We start from the raw sequence: 25,540 nt of genomic DNA on the forward strand, positions 1-25,540 counted from the left end.
CACAGGCCAGCTGTGGTTGCCTCCCGCCCGAGATCCTGGGCAAGCCGGGCACCGAGGGAATCCACCTGGCAGTGCCTGGTGAGAGGACCAGCCTGTTGGTTCCTGCATTGCTTGACCCCAGGACTTCCTAAGTCAGGGTGGATGTTAATGGGCTTGACCTTTGGAACTGTGTGGATTAGAGCTGGAGAGAAAGAGCTGGAAGGCCAATCTGGCACACCAGAGGTCCTAATGGCCCTTGCCCTCCAGGTTATTTTGGGACCAAAATGCTCCACTCACAGACTTCCAGGTGCTGGCTAGAATATAGCCTGCAGCTGGTCGGCCTGGGGAGGATGTGGGGGTGGGAGCAGGAAGCCAGCAGCCAGCTGCTCCGAATGGGATGCAGAACCTTGCTTGGGCTGGGCCTGCGCTTGCTTGAGTCTCTACTGGCATGTTGTCAGGAGGCTGGGTGTTCGTGTGCAGGTCGGATGTGAGGCCCCGGGGGTTCCTGGGTGGGTGCACTGGAATAAACGGGGCACAAAGGAATTGAGAGTGCTATGCGGAGGGAGTGGTGGCTGCGAACGTGGGACAAAGTTCGGCAACCAGCAACTGGAGGGTTGGAGAGGAGGAATCCCTCCTACTTATTATCAAGCACCTGCCTTGTGCTGAAGGTACTTCACTCTTACATCTCATCATGAGAGCCACACTCGTAAGTGGGGCCTGTCACAGCCATTTGTTCGATGAGGAAAGTATAGTTCAGAGACCTTACGTAACTTCCCGGAGGTCACACAGCTGGTGAGAGTCAGAGTCAAGACCTGAACTCTGGTTTCCCTGAGTCTGTCATCAGCCCTTTGCTCCCCTTCTGGTTCTGAGACTTTGGGGTCTCGGAGGGGGGAGGTTAGCACTTCTGACTCAGCGATGGCGGCCCTTAAGTTCTTCTTCTTTTTTTTTTTTTAAATGGAAACGTTATGGAGATAATTGTAGATTCACATGCAATTGTAAGGAACAATACGAAGAGATCCTGTGTTTTCCTCAAGGGTAACATCTTGCACAACTAACGCATGCTATCCCAAAGGACATGGACCTGGTGCGGTCTGCCCATCTGCTTCCGATTTCCCTAGTTTTACTTGTACTTGTGTGTGTGTGTGTGTGTTTAGTGAGCTACAAATTTATCACATGTGTCACTGGTTAACTTCCTTTTAGTATATGTGCTGCCGAAGCGAGCACGTTAACTTCCTTTTAAAGAGTCTGTTTTTGGGGGGCGCCTGGGTGGCTCAGTGGATTAAGCCGCTGCCTTCGGCTCAGGTCATGATCTCAGGGTCCTGGGATCGAGCCCCGCATCGAGCCCCGCATCGGGCTCTCTGCTCCGCAGGGAGCCTGCTTCCTCCTCTCTCTCTGCCTGCCTCTCTGCCTATTTGAGATCTCTCTCTCTCTGTCAAATAAATAAATAAAATCTTTAAAAAAAAAAAGAGTCTGTTTTTCCCTCCCTGTAACACTTCCCATTGCTCCCCTCCCCATTTAAGACTACTGCCTTCTTCATGGTTTACCTCACTAATCCTTGAAGGGACGCAGAGGGTGGGGACCCCAGTGGGCATGTTTGGAAATGTAACGGGGGTGGTTTTTGGTTGTCACACTGCCTAGAGCCAGGGAAGCGATATGTCACACGCAGTGAAGAAACGTCCCGCTCCAAATGTCGATCATAACCTGGGTCCAGGGTAAAAAATAAGATTATTCCCATGTTTTGAAGCGCATCATGTCTTCTAACGGAAATGGACAGGAGATGCACACACTTTTGCGTTGCTAAGCAGGGAAGGATTAAGATGTGAAGTGTGTTATTAACGCCACCTTGATATGCCCTTAAGGTGGGGTAAACTCAGGGAGGTGCACATTGTTCGAGATGATTCACAGCGTGAGTCATTCCATAAAGAGGCACCGGAGGGAATGTGCTCTTGCAGGCAAGGCACTTCGGGGGAGATCTCCAAGGGAACAGCGCTCGGCAGTCACAGGAGTACAGAAAGCCTTCTCCGCTCATCACAGGAAATACGTCCGAGTTAGGTTTCTCTGGTTTAGGAACATAATACGATTCTTAATGAGCCTAATGCTCTTTTAAAAAATACACTTGTTATTTTCGAGGGGTTTGAGATTTGTGGGAGAGTTGCTCAGTTAGGACCCTGAGCTCCTCCATACCCATCTCCCCTTGTTACAAATGTCTCACACTAGGATGACACACCCACCACACTTCGTGAAGCCATAGTGACACGTGACTAAGCTAAAGCCCAGTCTTTATTCACATTTCCTTAGTTTTTACCGAATGTCCTTTTTATGTTCCAGGATCCCACATGACATTTAGTTGTCATGTCTCGTTAGGCTCCCCGTGGCTGGGACAATTTATAGGACTTTGTCATGATTGCAATATACTTTTATCCACCCACAGCGGCTGCCTCAAAACTCACATTCACGTCTCTGGCTTTTTGCCTCTCAAATGATGGGTTCTAGAGCCCAGACGTCCCCTGAGCTTCTGTCGGGTGGAGGCGACAGGTCAGTCAACCACCTCTCACTCAGTTTGTTCCAAACCAAGTTTATCTTCATCTCCTCTAGGTCTACCTGTAGTCACTGGGGCGGCACTCCTCTTGAAAGCCATGTCCCCGGGAGACATCCCGATTTATCCTGCTCCTTAATCTCCTGACTAGGAGCAGCTGGTCCCTTTTCTTCCCACCTCTGCTGAGTCTCACACGTGTTACCTCCTCTTTCCACCACCAGGACCACTGCCTTGGTTATGCCCCCAATCAAGCATTGCCTGGATTGCTTTTTAATGCCCTGTTTCTAGTCTTTTTTCCTCTGGATCATTCTCTGTCCAGATACACTGGTTCCTCTGCTTTAAACACCCTTCAGCGGCCCCTCTGCCAAAGGATGCAGTCTTTGCTCCTGAGAACCGCACTGAGGTGCCCTGGGTCCCACTGCAGCTACGCACGTTCCCGGCCTCCTCCTCCTCCCCTCGCCCTCAGCTCAGCAGCTAACTTGCCTGGGAGTCTTTCGCCTTGTGTTTTCTTGGAAAATTCCCTCTGTCCCCTCACCTTTCCGCTCAAATCTCCAAACTCTGCTGGGGTCACTCCTCCTCTGGAGAGACTCCAGACACCCTTGAAAAGAATGAACTCTTAGTTCCCCTCCACTGACATGTCACACTCTTTATAATTCATTGATACTAAATGGCTAACCTCCATGGGGATGCAGGACAGGCTCTCCTCAGTGCCCATATTAGTTGCTTTGGCTATCATCACAAAGGACCACAGACTGGGGGTTTCAGCAGGAATTTTTCTCACAGGTCTACAGGCCAGAAGTCTGAAATCAAGATTGGCAGAGTCTGGGGCGCCTGGGTGGGTTAAAGCCTCTGCCTTTGGCTCAGGTCATGATCCCAGAGTCCTGGGATCAAGCCCCGCATAGGGCTCTCTGCTCCGCGGGGAGCCTGCTACCTCCCCTCTCTGCCTAGTTGTGATTTCTCTCTGTCAAATAAATAAAATATTAAAAAAAAAAAAAGATTGGCAGAGTCCGTTTCTTCTTCAGAGTTGACAAGCCTCTTTCCTTGGCTTGTAGGTGCCATCTCTGTGTCTCTTCACATGGTCACCCTACTGAGCCTGTCTGTGTCCAGTAGGATACCAGTCATCCTGGATTATGGCCCATCCTAATGGCCTCATTTTAACTTGATGCCTTCTTTAAAGGCCCCATCTCCAAACACAGTCAGGTTCTGATGTTAAGAATAACATCTGAAGGATAGTTAGGACTTCAACATGTGAATGTTGGGGTGGGTAGGAGCACAGTTCAGCCTGTAACAGTCCCTTCTCTCCTCTTGTTTCCTACTAGCTCCTTCAGGTCCAGCTTCCTGGGAAGGCTAGCCTAGGAGCATCAAGAACTTTGGAGTCACAAGGCCCAGGTCCAAACCCTATCTCTTTTCCACTCCTTGGAAGAGGTATCTATCTGAACCTCAAGGCCCAGTGAACTTGCTCTGTGGGGCTTGTGTGAGGATTAGAATCACTGGTCAGGTTGTCTGGTGTGTCCGCCCCGTGGTCGGCTTACGAGAGCCATAACTACCCTCATGCATTGAAGAACTTACTGTGACAACAGAAATGTTCTATACTGGTGCTGTCCCGTGTGGTAGCTGCTAAGCCACACATGGCTATTGTGTATTTGAAATGTGGCTAGTGTGACTGAGGAACCGAACTTTTAATTTGAATTAACTGGAATTGAAACTGAAGTAGCCACATGTGGCTAGTGGCTATAGCACTGGGCAGGGCACGGGGAGCTCTGGGCCTGTCCCAGCGTGTTCCTGCATTAGGCCCTGATAGGCCCTAACGTGGATGTGAGTACATTTCCCTGGCCATGTCCCCATGCTAGATGGGTTCACTTGTTTTGCCTTTGGAAAGTGTCACCCCAAGTAGTAGGGGTCAGGGCATGTTGACCGGCAGGCAGGCCAGGGGCCACCGAGTCTCCAGCAGCAGCTGCCCTCTGGAACGGCAAGGGGACAGTCATGTGGCCCCCTAAGGATTTGCCCCTCTTACCTGTCTAGCAGCAAAAACAAGTGTACTCTTTTGTACCCTCCCTCCTGCCTCCACCTACAGATTACTCCCGTCCTGAGTCCACTTCTCCATCTCTGTGGCCCTTCCCAGTGACCCAGGGCAGCCACCTGCCCTGATTACTTCAAAGCCTGGATCACAGGCCCCAGCTTTGTGACCCAGCCCTGCCAAAGGCTTCCTGTTAACACTCAGGACTAACCCCTTTATCAGGTTTACAACGCCCTATCTGACTGGCTGGCCCCCAGGCTCGTCCCTTCTTGTTATTTTGCTCCCTTCAGGCTATGTACGACTTCCATTTTCTCCCGGACACTTGTTCTTTCTCGCCTTCGGGACTTTGCCCAGCCTGATCCTTTCTCCTGTCAGGGCTAACTCCGACTAGCCCCTTGCTTCTCTCAGGCATCATTTCTCCCAGAAGCCTTCCCAGATGGAGTTGTGTATCCCTGTTCGGGCATCCCAGAGGACAGGACTTTCTTCTTTCTTTCCTCACTCCTGCATGCATCCATCCACTCCCAGTTGTTTATGGTGCAACTAAGGGTCTAAATGCCAGACACTGCTTTAGACGCTGGCAACACCATGCAGGGCAAGTCCGCGCCTCCTGGAGATCACTTACATTCTTGAGCGGGAAGACTAAAGATTAAAAAAAAAAAAGTGAACACAGAGACAAAAACACCACACAAATTGTGTCCTAGACAGAAAACAACAGACGTTAAGACGGGGGGGGGGGGGGGCCAGGAAACTTGGAGTGGGGGGGGCGGTGGCGATGGAGGGGCCCCGAGCGCGGCTCCGTCTGCGGCTGCGCGCGCGGCCGGCAGGGGGCGCGGCGAGGCGGCGTGGGGGCCCGCCCAGGCCCCGGGCCCGCCCCCGCCCGAACAGGCCCCGCCCTCCAGACCCCGCCCCCGGCCCCGCCCCCGCCCGCTGTGCGCGCGCTGGCCCGGCAGCATGGCGGCGGCGGCGGGTGCCCCTCCGCCGGGTCCGCCGCAACCTCCTCCGCCGCCGCCGCCTGAGGAGTCGTCCGACAGCGAGCCCGAGGCAGAGCCCGGCTCCCCGCAGAAGCTCATCCGCAAGGTGTCCACGTCGGGCCAGATCCGCCAGAAGGTGAGCCCGCGGCGGCGGCCCGGGCGCGCGCCCCTCACGCCGCTGCAGCCCCGAGAGGCCCGCGGCCCGGCCCGAGAGCCGCCCAGGCCGGGCCCAGCCCGGCCCGGGGTCCCGTCGGGCGCCGCCGTCCGGGCGGAGCGCGCCTCACGGGGTAACGGGCCAGGCGCCCCGCCCCGCGCCCAGGCTGAGCGCGTCGTCCCGGCGGGGCGGCGGCGGGGACCCCGGGCCGGGGGAGCAGGTGGGCTCCGCGCGGGGCCGAGCGGGTGGGGCGGGGCGCCGGGACCGGGGCGCCCGCCGCCGGTGGGCCGCGAGGAAGCCCCGCGCTGCAAAGACCGGGAGGAAACGGAGGCCTAGAGGCGGGGGGCGAGCGCACCAAAAATGGGGGCTGCTGGCCGCGCCCCGCGAGCGCATGCTCCCCTAACCCCGGGTTCTGCTCGTTTCTGAGGACTGACCCGGTCATTTCCCACTGGGTGCCCCGCAGACTCACCTGTGGTCCCCTGGGAAATCCAACCGGACTCGGCGTGTGGGGGCTCTTCCTTGACTCGCATGTGTTTTCGTGCTATTAAGACAAGGGATGCGCGTTCTCTGACCGGCTCTCCCTCCCTCTGGGGAAAGCGGGGAGAGGGGGCTTTCCCTGGCTGCGCACCCGCTGGGCACCTAACTCGGCGGAGAACTTCCAGACGCTAAATATTCGCTGCAGAAAGACGCATTTCCTTTCTGCGGGAGGAAAGTTGCGCCCTTTGTTTTCCCTTTGCGGTTCCCGTTGCAAACTGGTTATGGTTTTGGCTACAGGTGAGCCCTTGCTGTTAGAACACGGCTGCCTGGGGCAGGTGGCTGGACAGGTGGCTGAGGGCATGCTGGCTCTGTGGGCAGCCCCGGCCGATCCAGCTGGCACAGACTCATCCTGCTGCAGTGCGCTTCTGGGGCCAGTTGGGTTTAGCTGACACTTTCACTGTGGGAGCCATTTCTTGCTTTACCCTCTGTAAGCCTCTGATACTTGTGATGGGGGTAGTCTTGGGTCTGAATGTGTTACAGACAAGTTTATTGGGAAGTGTTCCAATAGGTATTGGACACCTCCTTTTTTCCAGGCATAACGGTAATAGTAATAATTGTAATGAGAGCAGTTCTTCAGCGCTTACCAGGCAATGTGCCAGGCACTTTTCTTGGGTTAACTTTACCGCAGTCTACATGTGCCGTAACTCATTTAGTACTAGCGAGAACCCATTGAGCTGGGTGTTACCTATCATCCCCATCTCAGGGGACTGGAAATCGAGGTGGAGATGTGAAGTGACTTGCCCAGGGTGTCACAGGTAGGAAAGGTGGATCTGGATTTGAACCATGGTCAGGATCCTAAGATGGACAGTAGGAGTCTGGATCCTAGTCTGTAGGAGATGGACATCTATGCATGTGACAGTATGACCTAGTAAGTCCTGTGGAAGCTCAGAGGACAGAGAATCCACCTACTGTGGCTTGTAGGGGAGCGAGGTCGCCTTTAAAACAGATCTTGAGGGAAAAAGTTTGCCAAGCTAATTGGGGAAGGAAGCACTTTCCACATAGTTGATGCATATTGACACATATTGTATGTAAAGGTTTAGGCACACCTCGGAATGATCTGAAGGTGAGTGGGTCAGGTTGAGAGGAAATAGGAAGAGGCTGGAAAGGTAGATTGGGCTGGATTTTAAAGGGCAGGCTGCGGAATTGGGATTTTGGCCTTGGGCAAGAGGGAGCCGCTGATGGTTATTCAGAGCATGGGAGTGACCAGTCAGATGTGCTTGTAGGAAGATCTCCACCTAGCCGTAAATGATACTAAGAGTTGCTCTCCCCTGTTTGATCCTGGATCCTTGTATGTGCCCAGTGTGGGGTAGATCATGGATTTACAAGTGATTAAGATTAGATCTCTCAGAGATTCCAGTGTTGTCCAGAATTCTGTCCTTTAGGAGGTGTCCTCCCCCACTCCCCCGAAAAAAAAAAAAAAACAATAGCTGCTGTACCTACCAGCTGTTCTGGTTGAGGAGGAGTGATGGGTAGTGTGTTAAAAATATACCCTGAGGATTTGAGTTGCTGAATTCAGTCACATCTGCTGTATAAATAGCTTAAGGCTAATTTTTTTTTCATGTTGTTAGAGATTGTCTGAATGTGGGAAGTGTGAGGTTTTCTGTGTGCAATAGCTCCCCCCAATTTTTTAAAGCAGATAAGCCATTCAGAAAATTGCTCTTGTATATGTGGTGCATAAGAGAAATATCCAAAATGGTACAGGGTATCATTTGGGGACTAAACGGGAAAGCTGAAACCACTGGAAGTATTTAAAACAGGGAATTTGGGGCACCTGGGTGGCTCAGTTGATTAAGTGTCTGACTTAGACTCAGGTCATGATCTCAGGGTCCTGGGATCAAGTGAGTCTGTGTCTCTGAGTTGGGCCTCCCTGCTCAGTGGGTAGTCTGCTCCCACATGCTCTCTTTCCTTCTCTTTCTCCCTCTCAAATAAAGAAAAAAATCTTTAAAACAGAGGGAATTTAATGTAAGGGAGTGGTTGTACAAGTGATTGAGAACCGAGGATGTAGCTAGTGGCCAGTGAAGCAACCCTGAGTAGGAAGTACTCTGTACTTCCTAGTAGGAAACCACTGTCACCCCTGAGTTTGGAGGACAGAGGGAGGAGGGGACATTTCCGACCCCAGGGGCAACTCCCACCTGCCAAGAGACTGAACTGCCCTGGGTTGTCTGGTGGGCCCTGGTGCCTTCAGAGGGCACAGCTGCTGCTGGAGTCTTACCCCATCCCCCTCTTGCTTGGGAAACCTGGCCTGTTAGGGGTCAACCCCTCTGCAATTTGGAGTAGAGCAGAAGATCAAGGAATGGAACTGAGGACAAGTTTTTGAAATACCAGTCCAGTACAAGCTAAGAGCTGTCTTAATGGAAAAAGGAAGGGAAGGATCTTATGACAGTGCTTCTCAGATTATAATGTTCAGGCGTATCCCCTGGGGATCATGTTAAAAATGCAGATTCTGGTTGAGTAGGTCCAGGATGGGGCCCAAGAGTCTGCATTTTAATCAGCTCTCAGGAGATGCTGCTGCTGCTGGCCCATGGACCAGACTTTGAGGAACAAGTCCTTATGGTATAGGTGTCAAGAGATGCTTTCCCAAACCCCAAAGAAATATTTAGTTTATGGGGTTCTTTTTAAAAACTTTTCCCCAAGGAGTGCCTGGGTGGCTCAGAGGTTTAAAAGCTTCTGCCTCCAATTCGGTTCATGACCCCAGGGTCCTGGGATCGAGCCCCGCATGGGACTCTGCTTAGCAGGGAGCCTGCTTCTTCCTCTTATTCTCTCTGCCTGCCTCTCTGCCTACTTGTGATCTCTGTCTGTCAAATAAATAAATTAAAAAAAAAAAAAAAAAACTTTTCCCCAAGTCTTTAGCATTATGAAAACTTGATGAGTGGAGATTTGACATGGTCGTTTAGTAGTTCAGCATTTCACGCTTGTCTGATGTTTTCCAAAGTTCCAACTGTGCCCAACAAACACATTACTTCATTTGTGTTTCCTAACTGTAAAGCGCAATAACGACTCTGTAGGACCTCCTAGTTAGAGTGGAAAAAGAAGATGGGGCTAATACACTGGTAGATTAATTCATTAGCATATTATAAAGTATTCTGAAATTTGAATAAAGAACAGTGATTCTGTGATGCATTATCAGTTAAGATAGAGTTTCATCTATTTCAGAGTTTTAAAGAAGTTACATTTTTGGCTTTGTGCACAAAAGTGCTCATATTCCTGATTTCAATTTTTATTTATTTATTAAATGATATAATTTAAAAAAATATTTTATTTATTTATTTGACAGAGAGAGAGATCACAAGTAGGCAGAGAGGCAGGCAGAGAGAGAGGGGGGAAGCAGGCTCCCTGCTGAGCAGAGAGCCCCATGTGGGGCTCGATCCCAGGACCCTGAGCTCATCACCTGAGCTGAAGGCAGAGGCCTAACCCACTGAGCCACCCAGGTGCTCCCCTGATTTCAAATTTAAACAAAGCATTTTTCCCATTGTGAAATGAAGACTAGTAGATATTAGACAAAATGTTTACGTTGTAAAAGACTTAAAAAAATAGCTTTATAAAGATGTAGTTCACACACCACGCAGTTAACTCCTTTAAAGTGTGTAGTGCCGTGGTTTGTAATATATGCACAATTGTGCAACCGTTACCACAGTCAGTTTTAGAATGTTTTCATCACCCCCAAAAGAAACCCCATAACCATTAGCATCCGTTCCTCATTCCTTCTCAATTCTCTCAGCCTTAGACAACTGCTCATCTACTTTCTGTCTTGAGGATTTGCTGATTCTGGACGTTTCGCATACATAGAATCATGCAGTACGTGCCTTTTGTGTCTGGCTTCTTTCATTAGCATTAAGTGTTCAAAGTTCATCCGTGTTGCAGTGTGAGCATTTGGATTATTTCCACTTTTTGGCTCTTCTCGATTAGGCTGCTGTGAACATTCACGTACATGTTTCTGTTGGACACGTGGGTCATTTCTCGTGGATGTCTATCTGGGAGTAGTTTTTTTTTTTTTTTTTAATTGCCATACTCTTTGCCAGAGTGACTGCACCATTTTACATTCCCCCAGCAGTGTGTGAGGGTTCTAGTGTCTCCACGCCCACAGTTATTACTTCTTGATTATAGCCATCCTAGCGGCTGTGTAGTCATACGAAAAGTTTTAAAGCTCATGTGTGTATTTAATAGCCTGAACTCTGGTGTTAAACGAAGTTGATTCACACCCTTCTCTCCCACTTAGGAGACCTGAGATATCATAGACAGTATCCTAGACCTCTCAAGACTTGGTTTCCTCATCTGGAACAGGGAAAATACCTGTTCCTGGGTTGGTGGCAGCGACAATAAATGTGTTCTTGAGCCTCGATTTCCATATCTGCAAAATAGAAAGGAAATAGGAGCAGTCAGATCCCTAAAATAGAAATGATGATGTTAAGTCATAGAAGTAAATGGGACAATCTACGTATACTTAGCATAGGGCCTGACATATCATCAGCCTTCAGTAAATGGTTTCTTTTATGATTATTTCTGTCTTTTTAATCATTCTCCCTGAACCCCTCCTCCCCCAGCTTAAGCTGGCTGATTCATCATCTCTAGCAGCCAGGAGAGCAAATAAAAATGAATGTGGCAAACAATTAGCAATGAAAATCATTTTAAAAAGTTAATTTATTGAATACGAGTGGGAATACCATGGGCTAGTCATTATTTTTCTTATTTCACAGATTCATTTTTTTTTTTCCACAGATTCATTTTAACTCAGCAAATATTAAGTGTACTAGGCACTTGGGGTACCTTACTGAACCACAATCATAAATACCTCTGGAGCTAACAGTCTGAAGATAAGACAGACATTAGGAAGGCAATTGCATAGTTAGTGTGGCATTGTGACAGGGATGAGCTAGGCAGGTGATAGCCAGGGTGCTTTGAGAGGATGTAACAGGTAATTTTGATCTGATCCTGGCGGGGGGGGGGCATTAGGGGGAGATGAGTAGGATAAAGTGACTATTGCTCCTGGTAATGGTGGGCCGAGTTAACTGACTAGTCTTCTGCCAAGCACATCTGTTAATATGAGGCAGCTGTTAAGAAAATGCAGTATTAATAGGGCTGAGACTGGGGAGGATGAAGGTCTGCAGAAGTGAGCTGGCATCTGGGGCTGGCTGCTTTTTACCTTGGGGTCAGGAATAGTTGGGATAATGTCCCTCTAAAATTCATGTTCACTTGGACCATGAGTGATAAGATTGTTTTTTTGTTATTCATAATGAGCCCCTTTTGGCTACACCTGAATTTGTGCTAATGGGGTTACTTGTGATGGGGCTCCTGGATAGCTTCAGGATGGGAACTGGTCACCAGAAAGACCAAACAAGTGATGAAAGGTGTGAACTTTCATCCTTACCCCCAACTTCCTTGGAGCAGAGGGGGTTTGGAGATTGAGTTATAAAAACTCTTTAACAAGGAGATTCAAGGAGTTTCTGGGTTGGTGAGCACAGTAGTGTGTGTGTGGTTTGCATGCCCAGAGTGGGCATGGAAGCTCTGCTTCTCCTCACTCTCCATACCCTGCCCTGTGCACCTCTTCATTTAATGTGTCTTTCTGGGTGTTAGGAAGGATGTGGAGCAAGGGAAAGCTTGGCTGCTGTTGGTGGGAATATTAATTTGGTAACATCACATTAGAAGACATTTTGGTGTCTGTTAAAGTTGAATAAATGTATCCCCTATGTTTCAGCAGTTCTACTTCTAGGTGTATGTATCTATTAGCTTATGTGAGCTAATGTACCCCAAGAGTACAAGAGTATTACTAGTGTGTTTTTTATAATAACTCACGAGTGCAAAGACGCAAACATCAGTCAGCGGTAGAAGGGATAAGTAAATTATGGTATGTTCTTACAAGAGAATATTATGCATCAATGAAAATGAACTGCTGCTACCTGCTGACTTTAGGATTAATCACAGCATTAATGTAGTCTGGGCAAAAAACCAGACATGAAAGAATGTTGTATATGATTCCATTTATATCCAGGATGGAATGGATAGGACATAAAGTGTTTAGTCTTGCCTGCTTGTGTCCTTAAGCTAGCATGCAAAGAAATGATTACCAGAGAAGTCTGGATAATGGGGAAATATGGGTAGTGATTGGATGGCCCATTAGAGAAGAAGCTTCCAGAGTACTGGTTTTGTTCTGTTCCTTGCTGTAGGTGGTGGGTTCTCAATTTGTGATAATTACGAGTATTTGTTCTGTGGACTTATTATGTATGCTATTTTATAATGAAAAGGATTTTTAAAAAAGGATTAATAAAAGAATGAGGAGGATGTAGCTGGTCAAAGAGGTATACAAAGGATCTGTGGCCAGAGGGAGCTTGGGGAAGTCAAAGGGCTAAAAGAAAGCTGATGTGGATAGAGTTGGCAAGACTTAAGGCGACCTTGATAGGGACCTGAGGCTGGGGAGCTGGGTAGGAGGCTGTGTTAGGGGGCTCTGTAGGAGTGAGGTGCTATTGCTTGAAGATTTTATTTTGTTATTTTGTTTTTTTAGTAATCTCTATACCCAATATGGGTCTTGAACTCATGACCCCAAGATCAAGAGTCGCATGTTCTATTGACTGAGCCAGCCAGCCATCCCTGCTTTAAGGTTCTAGGAAGGAGTGAGACGTAATCTGATCTATGTTGAAAGGATCACTCTGGCTCTCTTGTGGCCCCCTGAGTGGGAGCTGGTAGCCTGGGTCAAGGCTGTGGTGGTGGTGATAGAGTTCGTTGATTTGGGATTGGTAGAACTTAGTGATGGTTTGGTGCGGGTGCTGGGGAAGAGGAGGATTGTGGTTCCGTGGACTGGTTAATGGAGCTCTTCTCTGAGATAAGGAGCTCTGATGACCAGCCCTGGGATTTTACTCTTACTGGGCCCTGCTGCAGTGGTACCCTGGCTCCTCTTATTCTCAACTATCCCAATTTCACAGGTGAGGGGTGGGCAGTTAGGTGGCTTGCCAGGGTGCCATGAAGCCACCCAAGCCTCATAGATTCCAGATGGCACCTCTTCCTACTGGGTCCTACCTTGTCCCTTGATAGTCATGTGGCAGCAGTGGGAGTGGTTGCTTGAGCCTGAGAGAGGGAGCAGTGGGACCATGGGAGGGAGGGCCCACTCAGCTCAGCCACTGACTTTAGGATTCGGGCAGAGCAGGAGGAAGACCAGTCAGAGAAGGAAGTGGGAGAAGCTCGGAAGGAAGAGGAGGGAAGTGGGGGAGGGGAAGAAGGTAAGTTCCTGATTTCAGCACCCAGAGGTCCACCTGCACTATCATTACTCTTACTTTTGTATTTCCTTACAGAGTATTTTTCTGGGTATGTTTAACAGAATTGGAATGAAAGTATATGTAAATTTTCACTTTAATGTTACAAGCATTTCTCTGTGTTGTTAAAATCTCTTTATTCTTACCCCTTGTAATGGTTGTATGGTATATTCTGTGAAGAATACCTTTGCAAGGAAGGCTCTTTTTCAATTTTTAATTATGAAAAATTTAAAAATAATAGTACAGTGTATGCCTAATATACTTACTACCAAGAATCAATAATTGTTAATGTATCGCCAAAAATGCCATATCTATATGTGTTGAATATAAGTAATCTGCTAAATCTTTTGAAAGTAACTTATGGGGCACCTGGGTAGCTCAGTGGGTTAAGCCTCTGCCTTCCGCTCAGGTCATGATCCCAGGGTCCTGGGATCGGAGCCCTGCATCGGGGTTTCTGCTCAGCAGGGAGCCTGCTTCCGCCTCTCTCTGCCTGCCTCTCTGGCTACTTGTGATCTATCTCTATCAAATAAATAAATAAAATCTTAAAAAAAAAAAGAATGTTTAAAAAAAAAGAAAGAAAGTAACTTATAGGTATCACAATAGTTTACACCTAAATAGCTCAGCATGCAACTCATAAAAATGACATTTTAAAGTATATCATTATTCTACCTAAACTCCTAAAGATAAGGACTTATAAAAATAAGGATGTTTTCCTATACACAGTTATTATACCTAAAAATTAATTGTAATTTTCTAATATCTAATAAGCACATGATTTTTAGATTCCCCCAGTTGAACCAAAATGTCTTTTATAGCCTCCCTTGGGGGATCATGTACTAATCAAAATTGTTGCATTATATTTTGTTGTACCTCTTCAGTCTCTGAGCTTCAAATACTCCCCACAGGCACTTTCTCCTTCTCCTCCCCACTATGACATGGATGATTTGGAGAGACGAGCAGTGGACTTGTAAAATCTGTGTCTGGATTTGTTTGATTGTTTCCTTGTGGTTTCTTTGATCCTTTTATTTGCTGTAAACTGGAAGTGAGAGTTTTGAAGACTCGATTCTATTCAGGTTGATGTTTTGGGCAAATTTCCTTGATCTGGGATGTTCAGGTCCTGTCAGGCTGTCCCCTCTGCTGTGTCATCATTTGCTTTATGTGGAGATGCTAGATATTTCCATTGGAAGTGTGGATTTCCCTCTTTGTCAGGAGGGAACCTGTGAGGTGGTTCTTGGGCACCAAGCAAATATACTTATCTTTAACAGTTTTCAGCATTCATGCCTGAGTGTCCTGAACCAATTACGAGTTTGCAAAATGGAGATTTCCCCCTTTCTGTCATCTCTTCCACGTTTGTCTGTTGGTATTCTGTAAATTTTTCCCACTTCATCTGGGGAAGAGCTATAATTTCTCCTAAAGAAAAAAAAAGGCAGGGTAATTGCTGGTTTCTTCCTGTTTAATTACCAATTTTCAAAGTAAGGATTTGGTAGAAGAATCCTCTCCAATGGAGGCAAACGTTCCCTTTCTGTTCTCCCTCGCTGTCTCACTCTTTGTCACTGTGGATTCATTCTTTTTATTCAGTGCTTTACAGTCAGTGGTAGTCATTCCTTTCAATGCTTAAATTGTCTACTTTTTCCTAGGGGAGTCCCTTCACGCTGGCTCTTTGGCCTGTGAGCATTTGCTTGCTGTGCCTGGATCTGTCATTTCATCTTTGGGCTAGATCTCAGAGGTGGGGTTGCAGGTCATGGTGGGCTGGGGCTGAGGTGCCTGGGACAGGCAGTGCCCAGTGAGTTTAGCACATCAACCTGGTGGGGCTTTGCGTTTCCTTTTTTGGGTTTGTTCCTCTCAGTTTTGCATCTCCATTTATTTTGTGTTTCTTTTCTGTGGTTCTTATTGTTTGTGGGTTAATCTGTCCCTTCATCACTCTGTCAGTGAGCTCTTCCCAGTCTTGTCTTCTCCGCACTGTATCCTGCAGCTTTCTGAGGTATCACGTTTTGTCTTGTACATGACCAATGACATTTCCTGCAGTGTCGTTTTCCCCTTTAGCCCCTTATATGTGGATTTTAATTTTGCTGGGGTGTGATTATTTTTGCTTCCTTTTCTAATCATGTCCTGTATCGCAGCTTGTTGTACTTTAATTTCATCCTGTTCTCATTTTGGTGCTCCCTGTCCTTGAAAAAACTAATTTTTTAATAGAGTCAGTGTCTTCCTGTAATCTTAAAACAAGAAGCACATATTTGCTAAAATGGTCTTCTGGTTTCTGTAATAAATTCATTTAGATTTATGCATGTGCTTTATAATGTATTTTCAGCCCCCCCCCCCCCCCCCCCCGTCTTGTTTTGATTTATCAGTCCTGGAATGTTTTTCCTGGTCTTCGGGTTTGAAGTGCCATTAACTGTGTGCTTGGCTGCTGGAGGGAATGTGAGTCCCGCCTGAGACTGGCCACAGGTCCAGTGCTGTGCCTGTGCTGCTCTGGGCCGGCTCTCCCTGCCACCTCAGTCTGAGTAGTGTGATGCTTGGTCACCTGCCACCCGCTTTCAGCTGGCTCTGCTCTTCTGCATCTGAAGGTGAAGGTGCCTGGGTTGTGGTAGTTTTCCTAAGCCTGGCTCCTCTTGCCCCATGATGGTGAAGTATACCCCAGGATCCTGGCCAAGTGGTGTACTGTCCCTTGTAGCAAGATGGGAGAGGGGCACTCTTGTTCTTTTTCTTTATTTACCATTTTATTTAAAAATTTTTAAAATTTACTTTTATTTTGTTTTACTTCTTTATTTTTAAGTAGGCTCTATTCCCAATGTGGGGTTTCAACTCACGACCCTGAGATCAAGAGTCACATACTTTATCAGCTGAGTCAGCCAGGTACCCCCTCACTTTAACCATTTTAAATGTATACAGGTCAGTGGTGTTAGGTATTAACAGTGTTGTGCAGCCATCACCAGTATTTAGTTCCAGATTTTTTTATCCCCTAGGAAACCCCTCTCCCATTAAGCAGTCATTCCCTATTCCCTCTTCTTCCCCAGCTACTCATCTGCCTTCTGTCTACATGGATTTGCCTTTTCTAGATATCTCATATAAATGGAATTATACAGTATATGGCCTTTTGTGTCTGGCATCTTTCTCTTAGCATGATGTCTTCAAGGTTCATCCGTGTTGTAGCATGTATCAGCGCCTCATTCCTTTTTATAGCCAAATAGTATGCCATTCTATGGATATATCACATTTTGTTTACCCCTTCATCTGTTGATACGTATTCGAATTGCTACTACTATTTTGCTGTTGTGAATAGAATAGAGCTGCTATGAACAGGTTATTGGTTGAATGTCTGTTTCTAGTTCTTTTGGGTATTTACCCAAGGAGTGAAATTGTTGGGTGGTTATGTGTATATCTTATTGAGGAACCTCTAAATTGTTTCCCACAATGGCCATGCCATCTTACATTTCCAGCAGCACAATAGCAATGTAGGAGGGTCCCGGTTTTTCTGCAGTTGCCCACACTTGTTTTCTTTTCTTTTCTTTTTTCTTTTTTATTATGGCCATCCTGGTGGCTGTGAACTGACATCTCCTGGTATTGATTTGCATTTCCTTAGTGACTAATGATGTTGAGCATTTTTTCATATGTTTGTTGGCCTCTTGTGTATCTTTGGAGAAATGTCTATTTCAGTCCTTTGCCCATTTTTAAGTTGGGTTATCGTTTTGTTGTTGAGTTGTGGGGTTCTTTATGTATTCTGAATACTGGGCCCTTCAGTATTCAGTAAATTCAGATCAATGAACTTTTTCCCATTTTGTGGGTTCTCTTTTTTTTTTTTTAGAATTTTTTTTTAATCTTATTTATTTGACAGAGAAATCACAACTAGGCAGAGAGGCAGGCAGAGAGGCAGGCAGAGAGAGAGGAGGAACCAGGCTCCCTACAGAGCAGAGAGCCCGACGCGGGCCTCGACCCCAGGACCCTGAGATCATGACCTGAGCCGAAGGCAGCGGCTTAATCCACTGAGCCACCCAGGCGCCCCTGTATTTTTTTTTTTAAAGATTGGTATTATTTATTTATTTGAGAGAGAGAGAGAGAGAGAGAGAGAGAGCGAGCGCGCATGTGAGTGGGGGGAGGAGCAGAAGGGGAAAGAGAGGGAGAGAGGAAGAATCCCAAGCAGACTCTGCATGGAGCTTGATGTGATGTTTGATCTCATGACCCCAGCTCTGTACCCAAGCTGAAACTGAGAGTAAGACGCTTAACTGACTGAGCCACCCACATACCCCTCCTTTCACAGTCTTGATAGTGTCTTTTAATGCACAAAGTTAAAAATTTTTTTTCCAAAAGTTTAAAATTTTAGAGAAGTCCAGTTTATGTTTTTCTTTTCTTGCTTGTGCTTTTGGTGTTATATTTGAAAAACCATTGCCAAATCCAAGGTCATGAAAATATACTTCAGTGTTTTCTTCCAAGAGTTTTATTGTTTTAGCTCTTTCTGTGTTAATTTTTTTATATGGTGTGAGGTAAGGGTCCAGTTTCAATCTTTTGCATGTGGATATCCCAGCATCGTTTGTTGAAGAGAGCCACTTTTTTTCCAGCTGGATTTGGCCTCTCAAGCTACATACCCTGTAATACTTAAAATCAGCTGTGAGCTTCTCAGAATTGGTTGGTAATCTTGACTATTTTGGAGTGATCTCAGTGGAGTTCATAGAAGGATTGATAATAGAATCATTCTTATGGATGGTTTTGAGACAGTTACACATATGAAGGGTTTGAAAGGAATGTCTGTATTTCTGAATTTCTTTTGTCCTAGAACTCTCCATATTTCAAGTATGCGGTGTGGACTTGGTTCAGTTCTTTTCATGGTTTGGGAAAATTTGAAATACTCATCTTGTTAAGTCTAATCCTACTTGATGGTCTTTATATTTGAACTCTTTGACAAAGGTGGATTAGTAGTCAAAGCTGAGTGAAAAGAAGTCTAAGAAATTGTTCTTTATCTCTTTTTTCTGTTTTCAGATATTTATTTATTTATTTTTTAAAGATTTTATTTATTTATTAGTCAGAGAGAGAGAGAGAGAGAGAGAGCACAGGCAGACAGAGTGGCAGGCAGAGGCAGAGGGCGAAGCAGGCTCCCTGCCGAGCAAGGAGCCCCATGTGGGACTCGATCCCAGGACGCTAGGATCATGACCTGAGCCGAAGGCAGCCGCTTAACCAACTGAGCCACCCAGGCATCCCTGTTTTCAGATATTTAAAGAGGGCAAGTAAAAATGAGGTTTGTCAGTACTGAGTTATGGGTCTAATTGCCCAAGTGTATTTTTACTATCTACTAGTCATAATTGTCTAAGTAGATTTTTATATCCAGCCAGTATTGTGCATGAGCTGGAATTTTGCTGTTTATAGAAACCCTGTAGCTTCTTCACTCTCCAGCAGCACATACGGGTGCAACCATTTGGGGAAATGATTTGGTGACATGTTTGAAAAACATAGACAGTCCATACTCTTGACTCAGTAATTGCACTGGTGGAATCGTATGCTGAGGAAATAGTCTTAAATAAGAAAAAGTACAATGACGTTATGTTTATTGCAGCATTAAATATAAAAAGTTGCAAACCCCGAGATCGTCCAGCCCAGTGTAGCAACTCAGTGGGTTAATGACAGAGCTGACATAGCTTTTCTGTGCTGGCATCACGCACCCTGCATAGGTGGTCTTGCTTCCCTTTTGAAAGTGCGTGAAGGTTGCCATGAGGTGGCTGAGTGCCTAGGCCGCACAATTGGGAAGTGGCAGAGCGAGTCGTGGCTTTTGTGCCTACTGCAGCCATTCGGGTGACTGAGGAAGGCAGTAATGTGGACAGTACTTTGTCATGTTGGGGAAACAGAGAGGCAGTGTGTACAGAATGCCATTCAGCTGTGTGCAAAACACTGCATAGGAAGTAAGACAACGAAAGTTTCCGAACTGATGCCAGAGATTGTGCCTTGATACCAGGGGTGGTGCAGTTTGGATTATTTTTATTTTTACTTTTCTGAATTTTCTAAAATGGGCATATTGTTTATTAAAGAAAACAAAAACAAAAGCTTAATATGATGTCCTTCAATCGAGGTTTCCTGATGCGGAGGGTATAAAGGGTGCTGTATGCAGGTAGCAGAAGATGGAGAAGAGTCTGCCCTTAGGCTTTTTTCTGGAATGTCCTGAATCACAGTTGAAACAGTTCCAACTGTCAGATCAAAACAGAGGCAGTGTAAGGAGCCAGATATACAAAAGGGCATGATAAGTAGGACTTAAATTTCATAGTATTCTAATAAATGAATACATTATATGCAGTATCTTAGTTATGTTCCCCTTTGTTTAAACTTTTAACTCCTGTGTTGAAAATAACTTTAAACTTACCTAAGCAGAGTTCAGGGTCTTGATATAAATAAGATATATTTTTTTAAAAAGATATATTTTAACCTGACATTGAAACTATTTCATATATGAAATGCTGTCAGTTTTTAAGATTTGCTCATAATTATTTCAGTGCCCTTAAGCACTTGAAAAGATGAAACAGGCTCCAGAGAAACACAGAAAAGCAGATCTGGTCACAATATATTTGGAAAAGCAGATTATTAAATAATTTGTGTATTACATAATCCCTCTTTTCTATCTTATTTACACACTGAGAACACACTGGAAGGATGTTATCGGAGGATGTCAGTGGCAGGTGTTAGCAGTGTGGCTGGACTGAGTGTTCTCAAGTGAAGAAAAAGCACTTCCTGTAAGCCCAGAGGCGGCTGCTTAACACAGGACTCTATTTCCACCTTCTGTCTGAAGACGGGCAAGGGGACAGTGGGACCCAGGGAAGAGGCATTTGAGTAGTGATGGTTATAACACTGCTTTGCATTTGTGTAGCACTTTGCAGCTTTCTGGGCATTTCCTGCTCTGGGCAGCACCCCCTGAGGAGGGATCTGCAGGTCAGGAACCTGGGGTGTCCAGAGCTGCTGCCCTTAGCTCCAGTGGTAGCAGCTCCAGGCCTTGCATTCAGGCCTCTGGTGTGTTTCATTCACTTCTGAGTTTCCAGAGCACCCTGTCTCTACCTCTGATGGAAATTTCCGAACATACACAAAAGTAGGGAGAGGAGTTTTAATCAGTCTCCTGGTCTAAGCAGTCATCAGCATTGTGTCTTTCTTGTTTCCTCTGTCCTTAGCCCCTGAGCCCTGCTTTCTTCTAAGTATTTAAAGCACATTCCTATGGTACTTTTTATGTTGTAAAAGTATCCCTCTGTCAGTGCACAATTTCCTTAAGGGTCAAGGGTCCTGTCTCTTTCATCATCATATTCCCAGCCGTACTTGCACTTAAGTGTTCAATAAATATTTGTTGAAACAAAGAGTGCATTTCATTCCACCGGTCTATGGGGAGAAGGATTTTACTGTGTAGGCTCACAGCAGCCCGGTGAGGCTGTGGTGCTATGAGTGCACCACAGCGTGTGTGTGTGTGTGTGTGTGTGTGTGTACACGAACGTACTTGGAAGTCGATCCTGCTGCTAGTGGTTGGGTTTATCCATGTGGTGTGCAGTGGGGATGGTTGTGCCCCGACCCGTGCACATCTACCCATGTGCTCACCCCAGAGAAGTGGGAGGATTAGTTGTGACTGTGGTTTAGTCTTACCTCTAAGAACAAACAAAAGAAAACCTTCCACCAAGCATACTTTTTAATTTTTTCACTTGGTATCTAAATGTGAAATCACACAGACTTGGGTTTGAACCCCACGTCTTTCCCTTCTCTGTGGACATCGGTCCTCTCTGGACCTCAGTTTCTTCATATAGGAAATGGGGAAGCAACTCCTCACAGTGAAGATCATGAGATCCTGAGGCTTCCTAAGTTCCTGGTGCAGAGTAGGTCCCGCACATGCCCTGACTCTGTCTTCTCCCGGCCTGTTTGTGAGGAATGAGAATGAGCACACTCTTTGTGTAGATGGAGTATCTTTGTGTAGATGGAGTGGGGTCATCTGTGGAGGCCCTTAGATGGGGGCCAGTGAGAGCTGTCCTGGGTGCTGCGCCAGGTGGCGGTGGCCTCCCTTCTCTGGGAGTCCTTTTACAATTCTGTACCTTCTAGAAGGCTGGCTTCCTTCCTGTCTCGTCTGCTCTGGCCCTCTCCACCCAGAGGGAACCATTCAGTCATTTTTATTATTTTATTATTTTGGTTAATTCTTCCATTGTTTCTGTTTGGAAATTAAAAAAAATTATATATGCACATAGTTGCTTTTAATTATCTCTGCAGACACGTGTGCGTGTACACACACATCCACTTTACACAAAAGGTAGCAGGCTCCATAAGTGTTCTGCACCTTTCTTTTTTCCACTTAATAGAATTTGGAGATCATTCCATAGCTGTATAAAGATCTTTCTCATTCCTTTTACAATTGTATAGTATTCTGTTTTGTTTTTTAAAATATACCATAGCTTATTCAACCACTTGAGTTATTTTTAGACTTTTGCTATGATATTTTGCAGCAGATAGCCCTTATACAGACTTCAGACTTCATTTTATGCTCTTTGCCAGAGTATCTGTGGGATGGGCTTCTTGGAGTTGGCCTGCAGGGTGAAAGGATAGATGTGTATGTTTACTAGGTTTTGGCAGGTCCCTGTCCTCAGGACTCACCTCAGGCCCTCTTGGATTAGTGGTGCCCAGAGTACTGGTTTCCTCATGGCCTCGCCCACAGTACCTGTTTGTTTGTTTGTTTGTTTGTTTGTTTGTTTTTTCTGTCAGTCTGATGATGATAGTGTATTTTCCTTTAGTTTTCTTTTCTTTTTTTTTAATGAGATAGGTCAAACATATTTTCATGTTTTTAAGGGCCATTTTAACTTATTTTTCTTGTGAACAGATTCTTTTAGTTTTTGCCTTAAAAAAAACAGATTGTTAGTTTATTCTCAAATTTTAGAGACTCTTACTATTTAGGGATATTAGCTCCCTATGATATTTTGCAGAAAGTTTCCTCAGAGTGTGCTGTGCTTGGGCACCTGGGTGATTAAGATCACTAATACAGCTTCAGCCCTTTGGGACCCCCTTGATCTGGCCAGGGAGTCAGCCACATGATGCCTTATGACCCCACACTGTGCCTTTCTGCCTCACCAGCTTTAGATTGCTGACTCCCAGCTCATGGTCTCCCCATAGCTGCCACAGCTTTAGACTTGGTGACTGCATTCAAGGTGAGAGGGATAGGGAAGGGGGTCTTGAAGCCACATGTGTTCTGACACATGTGTGAAGCAACTCTCTTGCCTCCCCATCCCTGGCGGGACATCCATGTAGGTTTCTGTGACCAAGTGAATCATGTGGCCAGGACTGGGGAGGTGTGCTCAGCGTTGTGATGTTGGCCGCTCTTGGTTCAACCAGCCCCCTCAGAACTGAGAGTGCATTAGCAAAGAGGGGCCGTACCAGAGTAATAGGAGAGCCCTCAGATTTAGGGAAGGTGGTTGTGAACTCCAAAGGAAGGGCAGATCAAGGAGCAGCTCTTTTGGGGGAATTTTGGCCTTACACTTTGGGGCCACTCTTTGGTCTTCTGCTTTGGTCCCTCCTCATATTACTGGGGACAGGAATGTGACATCTTCCTAACTCTCTGTGGAACTTCAAGTGACATAGCGGCTTTGGGACATGGTTGCTTTTAACCTTGCAGGCAGTGTATTGAAGGAGGAAAACCAGGGTAGTAGCAAAGGGGAAGTTGGGTTCTCTTGATTGGTGAGAAAAGAATGGCTGTCCTTTTTCTGTGGGTTAGTGTTTTGGGGGTCTTTAGGAAAAACAACTCATGTGGGCACCTTTGTGTTGGATTGGTGGCAGCAGATATAGGGTTCAGCTCTGAGGAGTTGAGAGGAATTCTCCAGTACAGCAGTAACCCACGTGCACCTCTCGTCTCTCACTCCTGCTGGTTTTTGATGCCATGGAGACATTGATGTGTCAACATACAGTTGTGGCCCAAGGTGAGCAGACTTCTCAGCTTCTGAGATGATGGGACAAGACCGGGTGGTAGGTAGGTAGGGGACTTGTAGGTAAGTTGTAGGTAGTTCTGAATCAGGATGAATTGGGATGAATCTGTGGATGGTGTTTTGAATTGATGAAGCTACCTGTGCTTAATTTATTTAAATCAGAGGGGCTCCTGGGCGGCTCAGTGGGTGGAGCCTCTGCCTTCAGCTCAGGTCATGATCTCAGGATCCTGGGATGAGCCCTGCATGGGGCTCCCTGCTCAGTGGGGAGCCTGCTTCTTCTCCCCACCGCCTGCCTCTCTGCCTACTTGTGATCTCTCTCTCTCTTCAAATAAATAAATGAAATCTTTAAAAAATTTTATTTAAATCAGAGTTATCAGTAGATTTTTACAATCAGTAGATTTTTTGCCAACAGATGTTTTTGGTCTGCTGTCTAGGAACTAGATTTGAATTCCAGGTTGTCTTTTTACTAGTTGTGTGGCCTTGAGTGACTTACTTAATTCTTTGGACCCTTTATTCCCTAATCTGTAAGATGGGAATATTACTACGTAACTCTGAAGTTGATGGAAGGTTAAAAGGTAAAAATGCCAGATATGTGTATAGTAAATATGGTGAGTACTTAGTAAGCATTTAAAATAACCTCTGGTCTTTGGGTATGTCATGCATGCCTTATTTTTGATAAGAGTGAAGGGGGCCTCACATTTCTTTGTGGTCTATTAGTAGGTGTTTAACTGTGGACAAATTATTCAATCTTTCAACGCCCAGTTTTCTTATTTGCCAGTTAGAATATTAGCATGTATTTGTTCTGTTAAGAAGGCAAGGAGGGGCTCCTGGGTGGCTCAGTTGTTAAGTGTCTGCCTTCAGTCGTGATCCCAGAGTCCTGGGATCGAGCCCTGCATTGGGCTCCTTACTCAGCCTGCTTCTCCCTCTCCCTCTGCCTGCTGTTTCCCTGCTTTGTTCTCTCCGTCAAATAAATAAATAAAATCTTGGGGAGAAAAAGAAAGCGAGCAGATGTAAAAATGCTCATGAAAATTTCAAGTGATATACAAATTTTTTTTTTTTAAAGATTTTATTTATTTATTTGACAGAGAGAAATCACAACTAGGCAGAGAGAGAGAGAGGGAAGCAGGCTCCCTGCTGAGCAGAGAGCCCGATGCGGGACTCGATCCCAGGACCCTGAGATCATGACCTGAGCCGAAGGCAGAGGCTTAACCCACTGAGCCACCCAGGCGCCCCTCAAGTGATAGACAAATTTAAGGTATTAAGTTTTACTAGCTTTTTTCCCCCACAGAAACTTTTTTTTTCCCCCACAGAAACATTTTAATAGTTCTTTTGTGTATTAACTTTTATGCTAATTCCCCACTTTCTTTGAACTTTGTGGATTTGTTATCATGTGGACTAACATCAGGTTTATATATGTTTTTACTGGAGGATTAAAAAGGTTTAAGGACAAGTAGATGGCTGATGTGAATATTGGGCTGGATTTTTCACTCCTCTCTCCTTTATCTTCCCCCTTCTTTTTTTTTTTTTTTTTTTTTTTTTTTTTTTTTTAAAGATTTTATTTATTTATTTGACTGAGAGACAGCACAAGTAGCAGAGAAGCAGGCAGAGAGAGAGAGAGGGAAGCAGGCTCCCTGCTGAGCAGAGAGCCCGATGTGGGACTCGATCCCAGGACCCCGAGATCATGACCTGAGCCGAAGGCAGCGGCTTAACCCACTGAGCCACTCAGGCGCCCCTTCCCCCTTCTTTCCTGGCCTGCCTTAAGCCGCTAACCTTGTCCACTCAGGCAGGCTGGTCGTCAGGAATACGTGCACACTCTCCCACTTACACAATTGGTGTCTGCTGAAGACACCAATAGAGCTCTGCCTGAGCTTTTACTTCTATTCTTTTATTGACTAACTTTGTTTTCCCTTTCTTTTCCCATGTTGAGTAACATGCATGTAAATGTCAGTGCAGCATAAACGCGTGTAATAAACTGCATGTGTGAACGCAGCAAAGCATCAGGAGGTTGCCCCAGGGATCCTTTCTGTCCAGCATACTGCCCTTCAGCCTCTTTTAGTCACCATTGGACTTGCTCTGGTTCATGCCTTCTGCCAGTTTTCCATTTAGCAGTTGCTTTTTCTTGTTACTATTTTGCAGGGGTTCTTAGAATGTTCTGGATGCTCTCTCTGGCCATTGGCAGTATTGTGTGTATCTTTTC

The 25,540-nt window shown here is 46.0% G+C and overlaps 1 protein-coding gene across 3 annotated transcripts in view; it reads left to right on the top strand.

The window, feature by feature from the left end:
- Positions 1-5,462: 5,462 nt before the first annotated feature.
- DGKD (diacylglycerol kinase delta) overlaps positions 5,463-25,540 on the top strand; it is a 113,833-nt gene continuing 93,755 nt past the window's right edge. For all 3 annotated transcript variants that reach the window (XM_046018558.1, XM_046018560.1, XM_046018559.1), the window contains exon 1: positions 5,463-5,639. In XM_046018558.1, coding sequence (XP_045874514.1) covers positions 5,484-5,639 — 156 coding nt within the window. In that variant the 5' untranslated portion in view covers positions 5,463-5,483. The remainder of the gene's footprint in view (positions 5,640-25,540) is intronic.

Source organism: Meles meles, chromosome 9 (genome assembly GCF_922984935.1).
Source record: "Meles meles chromosome 9, mMelMel3.1 paternal haplotype, whole genome shotgun sequence".
Lineage (NCBI taxonomy): Eukaryota > Metazoa > Chordata > Mammalia > Carnivora > Mustelidae > Meles > Meles meles.